This window comes from Erpetoichthys calabaricus, chromosome 6 (assembly GCF_900747795.2).
Source record: "Erpetoichthys calabaricus chromosome 6, fErpCal1.3, whole genome shotgun sequence".
Classification (NCBI taxonomy): domain Eukaryota; kingdom Metazoa; phylum Chordata; class Cladistia; order Polypteriformes; family Polypteridae; genus Erpetoichthys; species Erpetoichthys calabaricus.
The window spans coordinates 108946968-108965248 of NC_041399.2; the positions used below are offsets into that span (position 1 = coordinate 108946968).

The window sequence follows — 18281 nt, forward strand, 5'->3', positions numbered from 1 at the left end:
GACAGGATGAGAGCCTTAGTAGTTTTGAAGAAATGAGAAATAATGGTGAAGCTACCAGTCATAAGCTAAAGAAATTACTTGAGTATGAACAGCATTGAGTATTAACAGCTCATGTTGTTCAGTGTTGGCTTGATCAGCTCCTACTCCTCATCATCCCCTTCTCTGCTGACAGCCTATTAACTCACTATGCGTCTCTCATTAAGCAGGCCACTTAACCTGTTAGGATAATTAGAAAGTCATGTAGTTTGAATTAAAAATAGGTTCAATGTCTCTATTGGCTTTAATAATATAAAATGCTATAAATCTACTTAAAACTAAGTCACTCTAAAAAATGTATACAATAATTTTTGTAACTCCGATATCCTGCTTTGTAGGCTTATTCAAAGCAACAGGGTTTAAATAGGGCTTGCCATAATTAGAAAGCCATTAAAAGCAAAACAAAATTAATGTCAGCATCACAAGCAGACCTAGCTACCAAGTACCAGATATTTCATGTAATTACTGCGGACAACAAAGCCATATTCTACACAGTACATTATAGGTTTAAAAATGATTTGAACTGGAATATATACAAATGGTGTTTATTAGTAATGAACCAGGCATTCATCACTGACTTCAAAAGCAATCAATAACTCAGATCATCTAAATTCATCAGTACTTTCTAGAATTAAAGGTGAGCATCAAAATGTCAATCAAGTCACCACTGAGCTTGACCTTTCCATGATTCTACTTAATTAACACTTATAATTGCCTTTGTCAAGGACCATAGAAAAATATAATGACATCTCCAAAACTGATTTAGACAGAAGGTCATCCATAATGGACCTTGTGGCAACAATAAATTTAAAGCTTGAAATCTGCAAGCTAATTCGTCCACTAGTCACTGGAGACTTCTTAAGACATATAAATTACCAAATATGAAATAAATAGGATGAGGGAAATAATTCTATTGAAAATAAAGTGTGACAACTTAGATACATTCACCAGTCTACATAACTGGCTACTCAATCAATGACTATCATATTTGCAGACAATAAAAAACCATCAAAAGCTGTTACAGCAGGTGTGTTCAGTTCAGGCTTTTAAAACATGTCAAAATGACATACCCTAAATTTGTTTAAAAGAGAAACCATGCAATGATTTTCAGACACCGATGTGTCTTGTCATGGTTTATTCAGCTAATGGTGAACCTATGGTCCGAAGCATGCTATTGCTGAAAGGGCCCAACAGAAACTGAAACAAAACATGAGTAACAGATAGGCTAAAGTCAATTAACTAAAATCTGGATAATGTGTATTAAAGCAGAATGATCTATTTATATTTTCAGTGATGACAGATAGTATTATTTAGCCATGCAGGCAAGCACAATAATATAAATACCATAGGTAAGATATGATTCTTATATATCCTAAAGCACTAAGTTTTCATTTTAGTTCTCATTTACCAAGTCTTGTTAAACTAGGTCTTCTACAAAGCAAAAAGGCATAAAGGACGCTAACCTCAGACGCTCCTTTTCTTTTTTACGTAGGTTTATATCTCTCTGTACAACTTGGAGCACATGATCAGCTTCATCTCCAGTCAAGCCAGAAAGATCCAGCTTCCTCCCCATCATGACAAAAACCTTCAGTCTTGTTCAGTCTTCACAATTAGACATCTAAGGTAGATAAATTAAAAAAAAAAAAAAAAAAAAAAATCTTTATTCATTTAATTGAATGGAAGAAAAATAAAATATTTCTCAAGTAAAAAGCAATCAGTGCAGCATAAAGTGCTATATTACAAAAAATATTTAAGTATACATTTAAGCATTTTAAAAACAATACTTTGCCTTTTATTTAAAGATTTTAGTATTAACAAATATGAATGTCATTTAACATGTAAAAAAATAGCTATGTTTTCTCACTTGTGAAATGTTAGTGTACAGGATTTTTTTTTTTTTAATGCTGTATATCTTAAAGATACACAAGTTATTCCATGCTTATCATTTCAATTACTGTAGATATTTACCAAAATTAAAATAATGTGACAGAATTATAGGCTACACCAAATCGCCATGCAGGGTGTTAAAAGAAAAAAGTATTTTGGAAAATTTACAAGAAAAAGATCATAATGGTTCACATTGTACTATATTAGTACTTATAACTTTACTCATATTACAAACCGCTGTAAAAACAGAAGTCAAAATATTTACAAAATACCACAAGAGTAAAGGAGGATTTACATAAACAACCTTCTCAAAACAGAAAAATCAGGAATAAAATAATGCAATCCACTTTGTGCATTCAAGACAGTACCTAAGGAATCAGATGTTCTTATTACAGTTTCTCCTATTAATAATGACAACTTTATGGTAAATTTTTAAAGAAAAAAATACTGAAAACTATTTTGGCTACTTTCAATTAAAATACTCAAATTATAAGTCTGACTTCAAAAGACAAAAACCCAATACTTTATCATAAAATTGATAAATTTCATTTTAATCTACATTAGGTGCTTAATAAACTAATGATAAATATTTTAATAATTACTGAAATTGTAACTTTTCAGAAAATCTAGTTCTCAAATTTTGTAAACCGCAAAATGTTCACAATAAAAGTGAATTTAATCATCAGAAGTGGAGTTCATTTTGTGTAGCACTTACTTCATCAAGACTAACACGGATATATTAAATTTTATTATATTTTATATAAAAGTCAGTTAAAATGGAAGGGCATGAGGGCAAGTCAAGTCAAGTTGGGGTGCATGCACTGGTATAGTATACAACTCAGGATCCCGGTTTGCAACCCCCCAGGCAGACACGCGGTAAAGTCCAAACCCTCCGGAAATGACCCTCTATCTGCCGCAGCCAGGTGTTACGTGGGCAACCCCTTGATCAGGTCCAGCCAATCGGGTCCCCAACAAGGAGGATCTTAAGAGCTGGATCACCCTCTGGGAAACGCGCCAAATGGCCGTAGTGCCATAACTGACGCTGCCTCACAACGCAGATAACATGCTTCATTCGGGACTCGATGAGCAACCGCTCATTCGACACAAAGTCAAACCAACAGTACCCAAGGATTTTCCGGAGAGACACAGTACCAAAGGAGTCCAGTCTTCGTCTCAGGTCACTGGATAGCATCCATGTCTCACAACCATATAGCAAGACAGGAAGCACCAGGACTCTAAAGACTTGGAGCTTCATCCTTTTGCATAGATATCTGAAGCGCCACACACCCTTTTCCAGCGACCTCATGATCCACCCCCCCATGCTGTCCCAATCCGTCTACTGACTTCATAGGAAGAGTCACCAGAGACATGAATGTCACTGCAAAGGTAAGTAAACCTCTCAACAAGGTCAACAATTTTTCCGCAAACAGACACACTGCTGATGGCTGTGCCCAAGAGGTCATTAAAGGCCTGGATCTTGGTTCTTATCCAGGACACTCGCAAGCCCAGACACTTGGACTCCTCGCTCACTCTCTCTCTCGAGTGCCTCGATCAGAGCCTCCATTGACTCCGCAAAGATCACAGCATCGTCAAAGTCAAGATCCGTGAACCTTTCTTCACCAACAGATGCCCCACGACCTTGCCCAACACCTAGTCCATACAAGTATTGAACAGAGGAGGAGCAAGAACACACCCCTGACGAACCCCAGAATCAACTAGGAAAAACACAGAGGTCCTGCCTCCACTCTGCACAGCACTCACAGTACCAGTGTACAGGCCGGCCATGCTATCCAGCAACCTCGAGGAGATCCCGCGAATCCTCAGGATGTCCCGCAGGGCAGCTCGATCAACCGAGTCAAACGCTTTGCGTAAACCTATAAAGGCTGCAAAGAAACTCTGCCGATATTTGCATTTGCGCTCCATGAGAACCCTCGGTGCCAGGATGCGGTAGATGGTAGACTTCTTAGGTGTAAAACCACTGTTCTGGTTGCTGATAGGTGAGCAAGTGATCACGGATCCTATTGAGGAAGACCCTAGCAAGGACATTACCCAGCACAGACAGCAGTGTTATCCCCCTGTAGTTGCTGCAAACCAGGCGATCAGCCTTCCCTTTCCAGATAGGGACGACAAGTCCCGTTTTCCAGTCAGTTGGGATGATGTCAGCCTCCCAAATGGAAGAAAAAATTGCTTGCAATGCTAGGAGGACAACCTTACCACCAGCCTGGAGAAGTTCACCCCGGATACCACAGATCCCTGCAGCCTTTCCTCCCCTTAGCTGGTTCACCACCTGTGCAATCTCAGTGAGAGTGGGTGGTTCACAGCTAATTGGAGGATCAGCCTCAAGAACCATGGACCCAGAGATATCCACGTCCTAGCTGGAGGATCAGCTTTGAACAACTGCTCAAAGTAGCCAGCCCAGCGGGTCACAACTGCAGTGTTATCCGTAAGGACCATTCCATCAGCTGCCCTGACTGCGACTCTCCGAGGAAAAGATTCAGATGTGCCAGAAAACTTAATGAATACTTTAAAATGAAAACATTTTGCATTGAACTGGTTTTCCTAACATAATTTAGGCACCAGTGTAATAACTTTATTTTCATTCATATGGGCAACATCCACAGATCACATTTGACACCACCATTTTTACACCTGGATTCCAAAAATCAGGCAGCAACAGAAAGTACCCAAGGGAACCAATAATGCAGGCAGTGAATGATCAAAAACATTTATAAGAAATTGCTCACACCTTGCCTATCAAGACTTCAAGTTTGATGAAGACACTCTCTTTAGAGATGTAGATGATAGGCTGAAGGGTGGACTAACATAGATACAGTAGTAGCCCTTATTTAAAAGTGAAGTTCTTTCACATTTTTTGGAGTGTTGAAATCTGAAATTTGCATCCTTGTTTATGTTTTTTTTTTTTATATATATAACATGTTATAACTATAACATCTATAACATATTTTCATACAAGCGATTGAGCTCAAAGTACTTAAGATGTCAAAGCAATTACTGTATATGCAAAGAAAAACATTTTTATATAATATTTATGCATTATCTAAAGCACACTTACATAAGATAGGATTCAATTTCTCTTAATTATATTCCTTACATTTAGAATTGTTTTTAACATCTCAAAATTACAGTCCTATGATAAGGTCAGTTGGCAAAGGGGTTACTGTCAAAAGAGATTCATGATTAACAAATGCAATAGAATTTGCAATAGAATAAAGGTGCACTGAATTGTCCGACTGTTTTTTTGACCTGGACAACAAATACTAAAAATGGCAATAAAAAAAAAAAAAAAAAAAAAAATCCACATGTGCACAATTACAATGTTTTAGGTCATGATTGTATTAAGTTGACAATACCATTTGAAAATTCTCTATACTTTAGATAAGAAAAATTAAAACACATTGTTTATTAAACCAAAACTAAAGAAGAAAGCACAAAGAATAAAAAGGAAAACCGCAACAGCAGCAGTCCCTTTTGGACATAGTATAGGCTTTGCACTAGCTGTCAAGTGAATTACTTGTGTATCTACTAAGAATCAAAAAAACTACGCTCTCTTATTTCTAGCATTAATCAATCTAGGCAAAGAGCCTTTACTCCAAATAATACCTCAAATTTTGAATTGCATCAGCTCAGGTGGTCTTTAGGTAACCTCACTGGCTTTCTTTGAAACCAAGTTCCAGAATCACTTGGGGAACCAGGTGCCTTCAGTACACCTGGAATCCAAACACGTGATCGGATTTTAAATAGCTAGCTCTCCAATGTTAATTTCAGCAGGTCTTTCGTGCACTTGCCTTCCTGTCCTTTAATGCCAGAAGAACATTTGAGAAACAGAAAAGTGTTCAAATTTATGGGGCATGAATTGAATATACTAAGCAAATTCCTTCCTGATGTCCCCCGTTTTTCTGCTCGGACATCTTCCAGTGCTGTTAATTTGCCAGCATCGGTCCTTCCTTCCACCCCTTACTCATTACACATGAGCCACTACCTTTCCAACAAGACCATTACTCTACTGGCAATCATCCGTTAATCAGGCAACACTGAACACTATTAAAATGTTAGCAAAACAGGCTACTATAAAAAAAAGGTGCCATAAAGCTTCAATTAGTCTTGCCATAGCTTCTACAAGTGTCTAGAGATGCATCAAAATAAAGCAATAGCTATTATCCCCAAGAAATTCCCTGGTTTCATGCAGTGGTTAAAAAACTGTCCAAATGCTGCTCTAGAATCTCTTATAATTGGTCAAGCAGAAAGAGATCTTGTGATTAGGATGGTATAACGAGAGTTGAAAAATAAGTGCGATATTGTGATTTGTGAGCATGGTTTTTATGTTTAGCATACATACATTTCTGTAGTATAATATGTAAGACTTGCTAAAAGTTGAAGCCATTTCCTGGCATTGTGAAGACTATGAAATATAAAGGCTTTCAGTGATTAAAGCAGTAATAGTATTGACAGATAATGAAAGAATGTGCTATATTTTGGGGGTGGAAGCCTTCCTTACCTGTACATAGCATTGGTTAGTAGAACACACAAATAGCTCACTGAATGAGCTAAATTGGTAGAACAGACCCTAATCCATACACAGTATTGGTCATTGAAAAGTGAGAGTATTTAAGACCTGTCAGGAAACCTTAAGCCAGAAGTCCTTTCAGCACTGATATGATGTTGACTGTGTCAAGAACAATGCCACTGTGCTGTGCAGAAAACATGAGAATGTAATCATGAAAGACCCCACTGGGGAAATGCAAGACAACTGTACTGTTCCAAAGAATCCTCTACAGGTGTATATACTGTATAAAGAAATGTTTATATTACAAAGTACATTAGGAGAGAAAACCACATTTTAAAGCAAGTTAAATTTCTTTTGTACTATTGTTTTCTTTATATTCCCACCATGATTACTGAAGGGATATACACCTATATCTATAGATACACACATGATCAAAGTATATGAATTACTATACATGATTACTGAAGGAACAGACAGGCTGCTATTCTGGAAGAAGGAACAAAAAGTCCCCCTGTAGGATGCAGATGGCCATAGTATAGTCAATGTTATGAAAAAGTACTTAGGTTACACATATAGTAAAATTAAATGTTTTGGATTTAAAAAGGCATACTGCACATATTTTGTAACATGTATAATGTTGTTATTGAAAACTTGTGGAGAGGAGATCTAAGAAATAAATTTAAATTTGTTTCCAAATCAAAAAATTGTGTCTCATAAACCAAACCACCGATTTGGATTAGCCTTCTCTGGTATTACATAACATCCCAATACCCTAAGAATGCCTTTGCATAATGCATTAAATATCTAAAAGCACAAGTAAAACTACTTAGGAAGACTTTTACAATTGCTTTGTATCTATATTGATATTATATGGTCTCAAAATAATAGTAAAAATATGTTAGATGGTACAGTACTTGAAAGTTTGTAACTATAAAGTTTAATTCAATCTGATTTTTATGGTTGTGCTTATTGTGTGAGCCAAAGTATAGCTTGGGTTATCTATTTTTATTTTAAAAAATGCATATTTTTAATTTCAATTCTTTATTGTCATGTGTACAAGTACCATGTACAATTAAATACTTGCTTGCATGTGCCCCTGCAAACAGAGGACAAAAAAATACCCACACACAATAACTGAATATAAATAAGTAAAACCAGAATCCTAGGAATAAAGAGAGAGACAGGGCAGAAGTATACGTGCAGGTAGCAGTGGAAGTGACACAAGGTTACTGATTGTTCCTGAACCTGGAGGTGCACGTCCCAATGGACTTCAGTCGCTTCCCAGATGGGAGGAGGGTGAAAAGCGACAGTGCAGGGTGGCTGGGGTCCCGCCTAATACGGTTCACTTTCCTGAGACAGCATGTATTGTGGATGTCCTGGATCACTGGGAGCTGTGTGCCCGTGATCTGCTGTGCTGTATTCGCCACACGCTGCAGAGCTCTGTAGTTCTGAACTGAGCAGTTGCTGTACCAGAATGTGATGCATCCTGTCAGGATGGATTCCACAGTACACCTGTAGAATCTACACAGGGTTGTGGGGAACATCTGGGCTTTACTCAGTCTCCTGAGGAAGTAGAGGCGTTGTTGGGCTTTCTGGACTACTGCCGCAGTGTGACTCCGAGAAACCTAAAGCTGCTGACCTGCTCCACAGCCTCACCTCCGATGTAGATAGGGCTGTGCTCTGTTGCCGGTTTGCGGAAATCCACAATCATCTGCTTAGTTTTGTTAACGTTTAGGGCGAGGTTGTTGTCCTGACACCATTCTGACAGGAGTCTGACCTCCTCTCTGTAGGCCATCTCATTGTCCTCACTGATCAGACCCATTACAGTGGTAAACTGAAGTCTAGTTTGTGGGCGCACTGGCGCTTAGCGTATTTAAATGGCTTTTCGGAGATCATACCTGCCCTTTTTGTATACCTGTGCATCTCCGGAGTGAAACGCACTGCTGCACTCACGGATCTGCCGGCATACTTCAGCACACAGGGCTTCTGGTTGGGAAATACGCGAACAGGCTTTGTTGGTACGCAATCATCCACACATTTCCCCAATAAATACTAGGACAACTGCGGCATACTCGTCCAGATTCTCAGAGGACTCTTTGAAAACATCCCGATCCACAGATTCAAAGCAGTCCCTAAGTTTCTCCTCTGCTTCCGGGGTCCAACAGTGCACCTCTCGCAAGAGCGGCTCTGCGCGCTTCAACGAGTAGCATCCACTTGCAGAGCCACAGCACCATACGTCACCGCAGTTTCAGACCCGCAGTTGTTGACCCAAAGTGGCATCACCTTCGTTTCAGGACTGACTCGTAAAATTACTTTTTAGAAGGTTTCAGCAGGTCTCGGCAAAACCCGGAAAGTAACGTCGGGTCAAAGACCCGTTTAGAAACCAAATAATACACATCATTGTGAAGTTCAGAGGGTTTCTGCCATCGCGTCGTTTCATACAGTACATCAAACTAAACAATACGGATCATTTCTGTGAAATACACTATTAACATTTACGTTGTGTTCGGGTCTGTGGGAACCATTTAACATGTCGACAAAATTAAAATCATCAAGATCTGTGTTAATTGAAAATAGTTTTTCATTTACATTCATGAAACTATACAATATAATTATGTTTACACCACGTTAAGAGTTTAGTAAAACGTTAATAATAAAAGTGATTGTTTTTTAAAATGTACTATGCATGTGTGCAATATTGTTCTAAACCAATTTAGAACAAACATTTAAGCCAAACTAATATTTTTAAACCTGTATGTGAAAACGGCAATACATATTCTACACCGAATTATGCAATATATTAATTGCCTTATATAGAACTGCTCTAGTTTTTGTCACTTATTATAAACAATGAGCCATCAAAAGAAAAAAAAGAAAAAAACACTAATTAGAACACTATTTATATAGCACCCTGTCCAGAATTCAAAAACGAACAACAGGACCTATATAACATTGGCTATAAATAATATCTTCACTAAATAAAGATAACACACAGGATATACAAAACATTCAAAATAGAATAAAAGACAATAATGCAGACTAAAATACAACATATAAATACTACAAAAAAATCTTGAACAAATAAATTGTGATAAAATTCAAATCCTGAGTACCTGGACAGAGAGGGGGTAAACTGAAAGAAGGGGCAGAATGTCAGGTCTGTTTAATGTCTTCCTAAACAAATGAGTTAAAACAAATGAATGGAGTCAGCTGATGTCATTAATTTTGTTAGGTCATTCCACAGTAAGGGTGCTATATACATCTGAAGGCCCTGCTGTCACCTACAGAGTGCAGGTTAGTGGGGGGCACAGAATCAGAGGACCTTAGTGGGCAGGTCAATAACAGAATTTGATATTCAGTCCTGCAAGACACAGGGACCAGTGAAGGTGTAGCAGGATGGCTGGGATGTGCTCGCTATTGTTGGTTCATGTCAGGACTCTTGCAGTTGAGTTTTGAATCAGCTAGAGCTGTGATAAGTATCTTAATTTTATATAATCTTATTATATTATAAATTAATTCATGAGGGTTGCCCTGGACATGACACAAGCTACATAGGGTCTGACAATGGGTCCAAGGATTTCATTCCGATACCTAATGGCAGTCAAGGTGTCGTTGTCTAGCTGTAGAAGTCTGTGTGTCCCTCTATATGCCTCCCCAGACCATCACTGACCCACCACCAAACCGGTCATGCTGAACGAGGTTACAGGCAGCATAACATTCTTCACGGCTTCTCCAGACCATTTCACGTCCGTCACATGTGCTTAGGGTGAACCTGCTCTCGTCTGTGAAAAGCACAGGGCACCCACCAGTGGTGGACCTACAAATTCTGGTATTCTATGGGAAATGCCAATCAAGCTCCACAGGGCCCACTAAAGGATGTCGGGCCCTCAGGCCACCCTCATGAAGTCTTTTTTTGTCAAAGGTCAGAGTCATTCACACCAGTGGCCTGCCTGCTGGAGGTCATTTTGTATGTTCTGGCAGTGCTCATCCTGTTCCTCCAGACCTGCTGATGGGTTAAGGACCTTCTCTGGCCCTGTCCAGCTCTCCTAGAGTAACTGCCTGTCTCTTAGAATCTCCTCAATGCCCTTGAGACTGTGCTGGGAGACGCAGCAAACCTTCTGGCAATGGCACCTATTGATGTTCTATCCTGGAGAAATTGAACTACCTGTGTAACCTCTGTAGGGTCCATGTATCGCCTCAGTAGTGACACTGACTGTAGCCAAATGCAAAACGAGTGACAAAACAGAGGAGGGGGGGAAAAATGTCAGTGGGCTCCCTCCACCTGTTAAACCATTCATTCCTGTTTTGGGGGTCGTCTCATTGTTGCCCCTCTAGTGCACCAAAGCAGCTGAAACTAATGAACAAGCCCCTCTGCTACTTAACTGACCAGATCAATAGCCCACATGTTTCATTGACTTGATGCTATACTCTCATTAAAAAGTGTTCCTTTAAATTTTTTGAGCAGTATACTTTAATGTAATATTGTGGTTTTATAAGTCACTACACAAATTACTGAAATACACTCAATGATAGTTTTGGATATCCCCTCACACTTTACAAATGCAGTAGTTTATAAACATCGTATTTTAATTTTTCTTTGAGAAGCATGAAAAATTGAGTTGAATCTCAACTTATGATTACATTTTTTGCTATGTATGTACTATAGAGGGATTTTTTTTTTTTTTTTAAAAATCAGATGGTCACTTTAAACGAGCAATGTATAAAAAAATAACCGGTTTACTCTTTACTCTCAGATCACATTCTATTTGTTTATCAAGCAGAACTGAATATTTTAATTTTCTACACAATACTGTAATAACTGTACAGTTCAGTAGGCTAAAATAACAGTGAGACACACAAACACACTCACTATGCATACACACTACTGGTGCCGTCATTGGTTTTCCTGTGGATTGGACTGTTGAATCGACACAATGGCTGTGCATCCTGGGGTCTTTGGCACATGTCGTCCCAGTAGTATGCGAGGTGTCACCAGTGGTTTACCCCGCTCTGCAAGAAGGCTCTGTCTCCTTCTCCCTGTTCCAGTCTCGGGTTCAAGGTTGTCCAGATGACAAAAGTATTTTTTTCTGAGATGTTCAATATGTTGAAAAAATTGCCTGTGGCCAGCATAATGTTTTGTCTAAATTCTCCACTCCTCTTTTTGTAGCATTATAGTCCATTATCATTTCTGGCCATGGCATCTCCTATCCCAGTGTAGATCACATTGTTCACCAAGGATGTGTCATTTGTTTAGACAAACTTTAATGTCTTCACTGGCCTTTCCGGTGTGGCCAGCATTGGAGAGGACAGCTCTGGCTTATTTTTCCTTATTGTGCTAAGCATTGTTACCTTCGTCTTGAGGAGCTACTGTCCCAGTTTGTGTAAAAGTTATTGCAAATGGCAAGTTGTGGACATGCAGCTTATGTCATGTCCAGGGTAACCCTCATGCCTTAATTTCTCACAGCAGTTCATCCATGTGATTTCCCTTTGTTAATGAAATGACATCCTCTACTCTTCTGTATCTCTTTGCTTCCCCTTGAGCAAGTGTAATAAAAAAGGTTTTCTCTGTAACAGGAGAAGGGATGAAATAAAGGAGTAAGAGGGGGGGGGTTGGTCGCTTCAGTGCAAAACCAGCTACAAAGATTGGAATGTTTGGGATGATAGCGAAAGAATGTGCAAAAACTTGCTTCTCATAAAGAGTTTCAGAATGTTATGGGAATACAGTCAAGGCCATGTACTTGTTTTTCACTTCGAGGGGCTTCATTGCAAGCAACGCTTGTTATTGTGTGTCTTCTGATACTAGGCACCATCTCAGTGAGGGCCAAGTAGAAGAAAAACAATACTGCGTCCCGTGGAAGGGTGTGTGCTGAAACTGATCACTTCTGTATACACTGCTTACACGTAAGCCATTTTGGGTAAGGACACTCAATTAGTATATAAGGGAAGGTTCCGCCCTCAGTTTCTTCGGAAGCTCAACCGTGGGGAACGTGCACACCGCCCGGTATTGGACCAGGCTCACGAGTTGATCCTCTGACGAGACTGACACGCGGGCTCCCTCAGTCTACTGGTCTAGGATGATGGCTCTGGGTCTTTTGATATTACTGTAAGTATAGTACAATTCATATATCTGTATTACTGTAAGTCAATAGTATAAATCATATATCTTTATATATATTACTGTAAGTCAATAGTACAATTCCTATATCTGCATGTATATTGCTATTATATTGTATGTAACTGATATTATATTTGAACAAGTAAACAATTGAAGTATTGGACCTTTCCTCTCTGATTCTTGCCTGCTTATTTTCTGTTAAAACCTTTGAACCATTTTCCCCAAACTAAAACAGCAAGTTATTCGTAGCTTTGGTCTGGGTTATCATTTTTATGCAGATGATGCTTAGATCTATTTCAGTGTTAAAAGTGACACTTCATCACAGCTTTCTCAGCTCACAACTTGCCTCAGTGAAATTAAAGTAAAATTAAAACCTGGACAGAGCAAAACTCTTTAAAATGAAATTGCAACATAACTGAACTCCTGCAAAGTGGCACTAAAGTGCAACTTAAGAAAACAAGCTCCTCTTAAACCATTCTTGGTGATGATCTCATCAGACCTTCTTTGACTGCAAAGAATCTCGGTGTCACCTATTCCTCCTTTTCTTATTTCACCCATGTAAACCATATTAAGAAACTTTCTTACTTCCACCTGTGTCACATTTCTTATGTTTGCTCATTCCTCTCCTTTTCTAATGCTGCGAAGCTTGTCCCTGCTTTTATCACATCCTGCATTGATTATTGTAAGTCACTACTACTTCACTGCTCCCTGTGTCTTACAGGATTGAATAGAGAGAAAAGCCAAGCAAAATTACCCCTTTTATTGGCTAACTAAAAAGATTACTAAAAGGATTGAATATCAAATTCTGTTCTTGACCTGCCCACCAAGGTCCTCCGATTCTGTGCCCCCCACTAACCTGCACTCTGTGGGTGACAGCAGGGCCTTCAGCTGTATATAGCACCCTGACTGTGGAATGACCCCACAAAATTAATGACATCAGCCGACTCCATTCATTTGTTTTAACTCATTTGTTTAGGAAGACATTAAACAGACCTGACATTCTGCCCCATCTTTCAGTTTACCCCCTCTATCTGTCCAGGTACTCAGGCTTTGAATTTTTATCACAATTTGTTATTTGCTCAAGATTTTTTTGTAGTAGTATATGTTGTATTTTAGCATGCATTATTGTCTTTTATTCTATTTGAATGTTTTAATATCTTCACTAAATAAAGATAAATACAGGATATATATGTTATATAGGTCCTGTTGTTCGTTTTTGAATTTTGGGCAGGGTGCTATATAAATAGTGTTCTAATTAGTATTTTTTTTCTTTTTTTCTTTCGATGGCCCATTGTTTATAATAATAAGTGACAAAAACTAGAGCAGTTCTATATAAGGCAATTAATATATTGCATAATTCAGTGTAGAATATGTATTGCCGTTTTCACATACAGGTTTAAAAATATTAGTTTGGCTTAAATGTTTGTTCTAAATTGGTTTAGAACAATATTGCACACATGCATAGTACATTTTAAAAAACGTAATCACTTTTATTAATGTTTTACTAAACTCTAACGTGGTGTAAAACACAATTATATTGAATAGTTCATTTCATGAAAGTAAACGAAAAACTATTTTCAATTAACACAGATCGATTTTAATTTTGTCGACATGTTAAATGGTTCACACAGACCCGAACACAACGTAAATGTTAATATAGTGTATTTCACAGAAACGATCCATATTGTTTAGTTTGATGTATGACACGATGTGAAGGCAGACACCCTCTGAACTTCACAATAATGCGTATTATTTGGTTTCTAAATGGGTCTTTGACCCGACGTTACTTTCCGGGCTTTGCAGAGACCTGCCGAAATCTTCCAAAAGTAATTTTTCGAAATCAGTCCCGAAACGATGGAGACATCACTTCCGGGTCTACAACTGCGGTGACGTATGGTTCTGTGGCTCTGCAGGTGGATAGTATTGGCTTCAACTGCTGCTTGTAAACATGGAGGAGCAGCACAGAGCGGTGGTCTAACTACCCGAGGTTTGGCCGCAGGAGCGAGCGATACGCGTTTTTGTGTGCGGTGTAGCAGTGGTCCAACGTATTAGTACCCCTGGTGGAACAGGAGACATGTTGGTAGTATTTGGGGTAAACAGACCTGAAGCTTGCTTTGTTGAAGTCTCTGGCGATGATAACCAGACCTTCGGGGTGTGCGTTTTCACAGTCCGTAATGAGGCTGTACAGTTCCTTAAGTGCTGTGCTGGTGTTTGCTTGGTGGGGGAGGATGTAAACAGCAGCCATGTGTACAGCTGTAAACTCCCTAGGCAGGTAAAGTGGCCGGCACTTGATGGAATGGGGGTCTGAAACCATCATATGCTAATGCACTCCACAATACTTAAACAAGAAATCAAGTTTTTAGCCTATTTTTGTGCGCTTCACAAAAGCATTCATCTGCTAGTTAAGCTGAAAAGTAAACTTTTTGCACTGCTCAGTAGAACAATCTTTGTTATTTTACTGGCAAAGATTGAAATTTTAGATGCAATAAAAGGATTTATAACACACACACACACACAAAAAAAAATAAATAAATAATACATCACAGCATTACCCTCTGTTAACTTCTCTAGAAGAGAACTCTAAATGAAATTTCTTTCAACCATCTTTTTTCCTCTTTTTGCACACTGAAATTGCTAACAAACATGCCCCAACAAGCAACCCTCATTTAAAATCTTTTCATGTCACAGTAGTCACCAAAACCAGCAACTGGATCTGTGCAACATTTTTATACATGAAATGAATATGATTAAATAATTTCAGTAAATTCTACATTTCAACAGAATTTGTATGCCTAATTTACTTGCGAGTTTATTTTTAATATATACAAAGGCCTAATAAATGACATTCGATAAAGTCTTCATTAAAAAACTAACTATTTTAATCTAGTAAAGTACAACTAAGCAGTCAGTATACTGTACAGTATGTTTGGTTGCCATGCCACAGTTCATGGAATTATTGCAAACTGTGTAAAGACCTTTTAAAATATATCAATATCCACGGTATATAAATAACTACTTCAAAAGTGGTCCACCAAATCAAGCTAAACAACAGGGCAGGTTCAGTTCTAGGATGCACTTTAGACCCCCTAAAAAGGTAGTAGTGAAGGACAGAAATAAAACAAAACTGAATGCCATTATAATGCATGCTACACCTACTGTTACACATTAACACTGAGTAATTTCAGCCAACAAATCATTCCGCAGAAGTGTGTCAGGAAAACCTACAAATTGAGAAGTTTTTTGTTTGTCTCCTTTTTAGTCATTCTGGTGTGTGTTCAGACCATAGATAAGAAATTTTGTGTGTGTGTATTTAATTTTTTTCATTTAATGGGCTGTTGTAAAAATCCTAAAATTTCCCTCAGGAACAAATATCACCATCTATATTCAGCATTTACAACTTTAAGTGTTCACAAAAGAAAGAAACATGAAGAGAAGCTGGCCCCGGTAAGTACTTCCCACAACTTTGACGTACTTTATAACGTATCTGAACACAAAACAATCGGTCTATGCATTAAAGCGATAAAAAGAAAAATGAACTTAGAATCAGGATTGGTATTTTTACTTTATCATTAGAGATTTTAGGTTGAATAACCTTGGCTAAAAGCCACACACACATAGTGATATGCAGTAACTGACTGTTGTACAGGACTGGCTCAATCATTTTTGCTGCTCTAGGCAAAGTTGTAAATGGTACCTCCAAACATTTTATACACCTTATTTATACAGGTGCTGGTCATAAAATTAGAATATCATGACAAAGTTGATTTATTTCAGTAATTCCATTCAAAAAGTGAAACTTGTATATTAGATTCATTCATTACACACAGACTGATGTATTTCAAATGTTTATTTCTTTTAATGTTGATGATTATAACTGACAACTAATGAAAGTCCCAAATTCAGTATCTCGGAAAATTAGAATATTGTGAAAAGGTTCAATATTGAAGACACCTGGTGCCACACTCTACTCAGCTAATTAACTCAAAACACCTGCAAAAGCCTTTAAATGGTCCCTGTCTAGTTCTGTAGGCTACACAATCATGGGGAAGACTGCCGACTTGACAGTTGTCCAAAAGATGACCATTGACACCTTGTACAAGGAGGACAAGACATAAAAGGTCATTGCTAAAGAGGCTGGCTGTTCACAGAGCTCTGTGTCCAAGCACATTAATAGAGAGGTGAAGGGAAGGACAAGATGTGGTAGAAAAAAAAAGTGTACAAGCAATAGGGATAACCGCACCCTGGAGAGGATTGTGAAACAAAACCCATTCAAAAATGTGGGGGAGATTCACAAAGAGTGGACTGCAGCTGGAGTCAGTGCTTCAAGAACCACAACGCACAGATGTATGCAAGACATGGGTTTCAGCTGTCGCATTCCTTGTGTCAAGCCACTCTTGAATAAGAGACGGCGTCCAAAGCGTCTCACCTGGGCTAAAGACAAAAAGGACTGGACTGCTGCTGAGTGGTCCAAAGTTATGTTCTCTGATGAAAGTAAATTTTGCATTTCCTTTGGAAATCAAGGTCCCAGAGTCTGGAGGAAGAGAGGAGAGGCACAGAATCCAGGTTGCGTGAGGTCCAGTGTAAAGTTTCCACAGTCAGTGATGGTTTGGGGTGCATGTCATCTGCTGGGGTTGGTCCATTGTGTTTTCTGAGGTCCAAGGTCAACGCAGCCTTCTACCAGGAAGTTTTAGAGCACTTCATGCTTCCTGCTGCTGACGAACTTTATGGAGATGCAGATTTCATTTTCCAACAGGACCTGGCACCTGCACACAGTGCCAAAGCTACCAGTACCTGGTTTAAGGACCATGGTATCCATGTTCTTGATTGGCCAGTTAACGCGCCTGACCTTAACCCCATAGAAAATCTATGGGATATTGTGAAGAGGAAGACGCAATACGCCAGACCCAACAATTCAGAAGAGCTGAAGGCCACTATCAGAGCAACATGAGCTCTCATAACACCTGAGCAGTGCCACAGACTGATCGACTCCATGCCACGACGTATTGCTGCAGTAATCCAGGCCAAAGGAGCCCCAACTAAATATTGAGTGCTGTACATGCTCATACCTTTCAGTTGGCCAACATTTCTAAAAATCCTTTTTTTGCATTGGTCTTAATTGATATTGTAGAAGAAGAATGTTCTCCTCAGCACCATGTATTTGTGTGTTTAGTAAATTAGAATTTTTATAATAACTATTTTGTAACTTGCCAGTGAGAGACGCTTTGGCTTATGAACTAACAAAAATATATTATTCCAGGGTTCAGGAGAAATAGTGTCCACATGAATAAAATGTAAGCTGTTTCTTGTTTTTCCCTTTCTCAGAGTGAATGTTTCAGGGACAAGGTCACAAGGCTGCAGAACTGCACATGTAGTTTATGCAAAGGCGTCTCTCCTGTGCTTAGCTTCCAAAACACAGATAATGCTTAGCTCAACAGACATATTGTTTAACTTTACTGGTTTGATAAGGATGTTCTTTCTGTCTTATTAAACATGAGATGCTGAAGTATAAAAAACCCCTCCTGGCTTTTGATCAGGGTTCAATTGAGCTTTGCGGCAATAAGTTATACTCTTTTGAATCTCTACTTACTGCGACTCCGAATGAATAAAGAAAGTGAATTGAGAAAATATTATCTGTCTGCTTTCCAGTGTGCCTTTTTCGTCCACAGTTTTTGGCGCCCAACGTGGGGCAGGAGACGGGCAGACGACTCCCTGGGCGGG

At 38.8% G+C, this 18281-nt stretch overlaps 1 protein-coding gene across 1 annotated transcript in view; it reads right to left on the minus strand.

Annotated features, from left to right (window-relative positions):
* Positions 1–18281, minus strand: part of myripb (myosin VIIA and Rab interacting protein b) — a 602328-nt gene that overhangs the window by 517377 nt on the left and 66670 nt on the right. The window contains 1 exon segment of the mRNA XM_051928763.1: positions 1500–1654. Coding sequence (XP_051784723.1) covers positions 1500–1612 — 113 coding nt within the window. The 5' untranslated portion in view covers positions 1613–1654.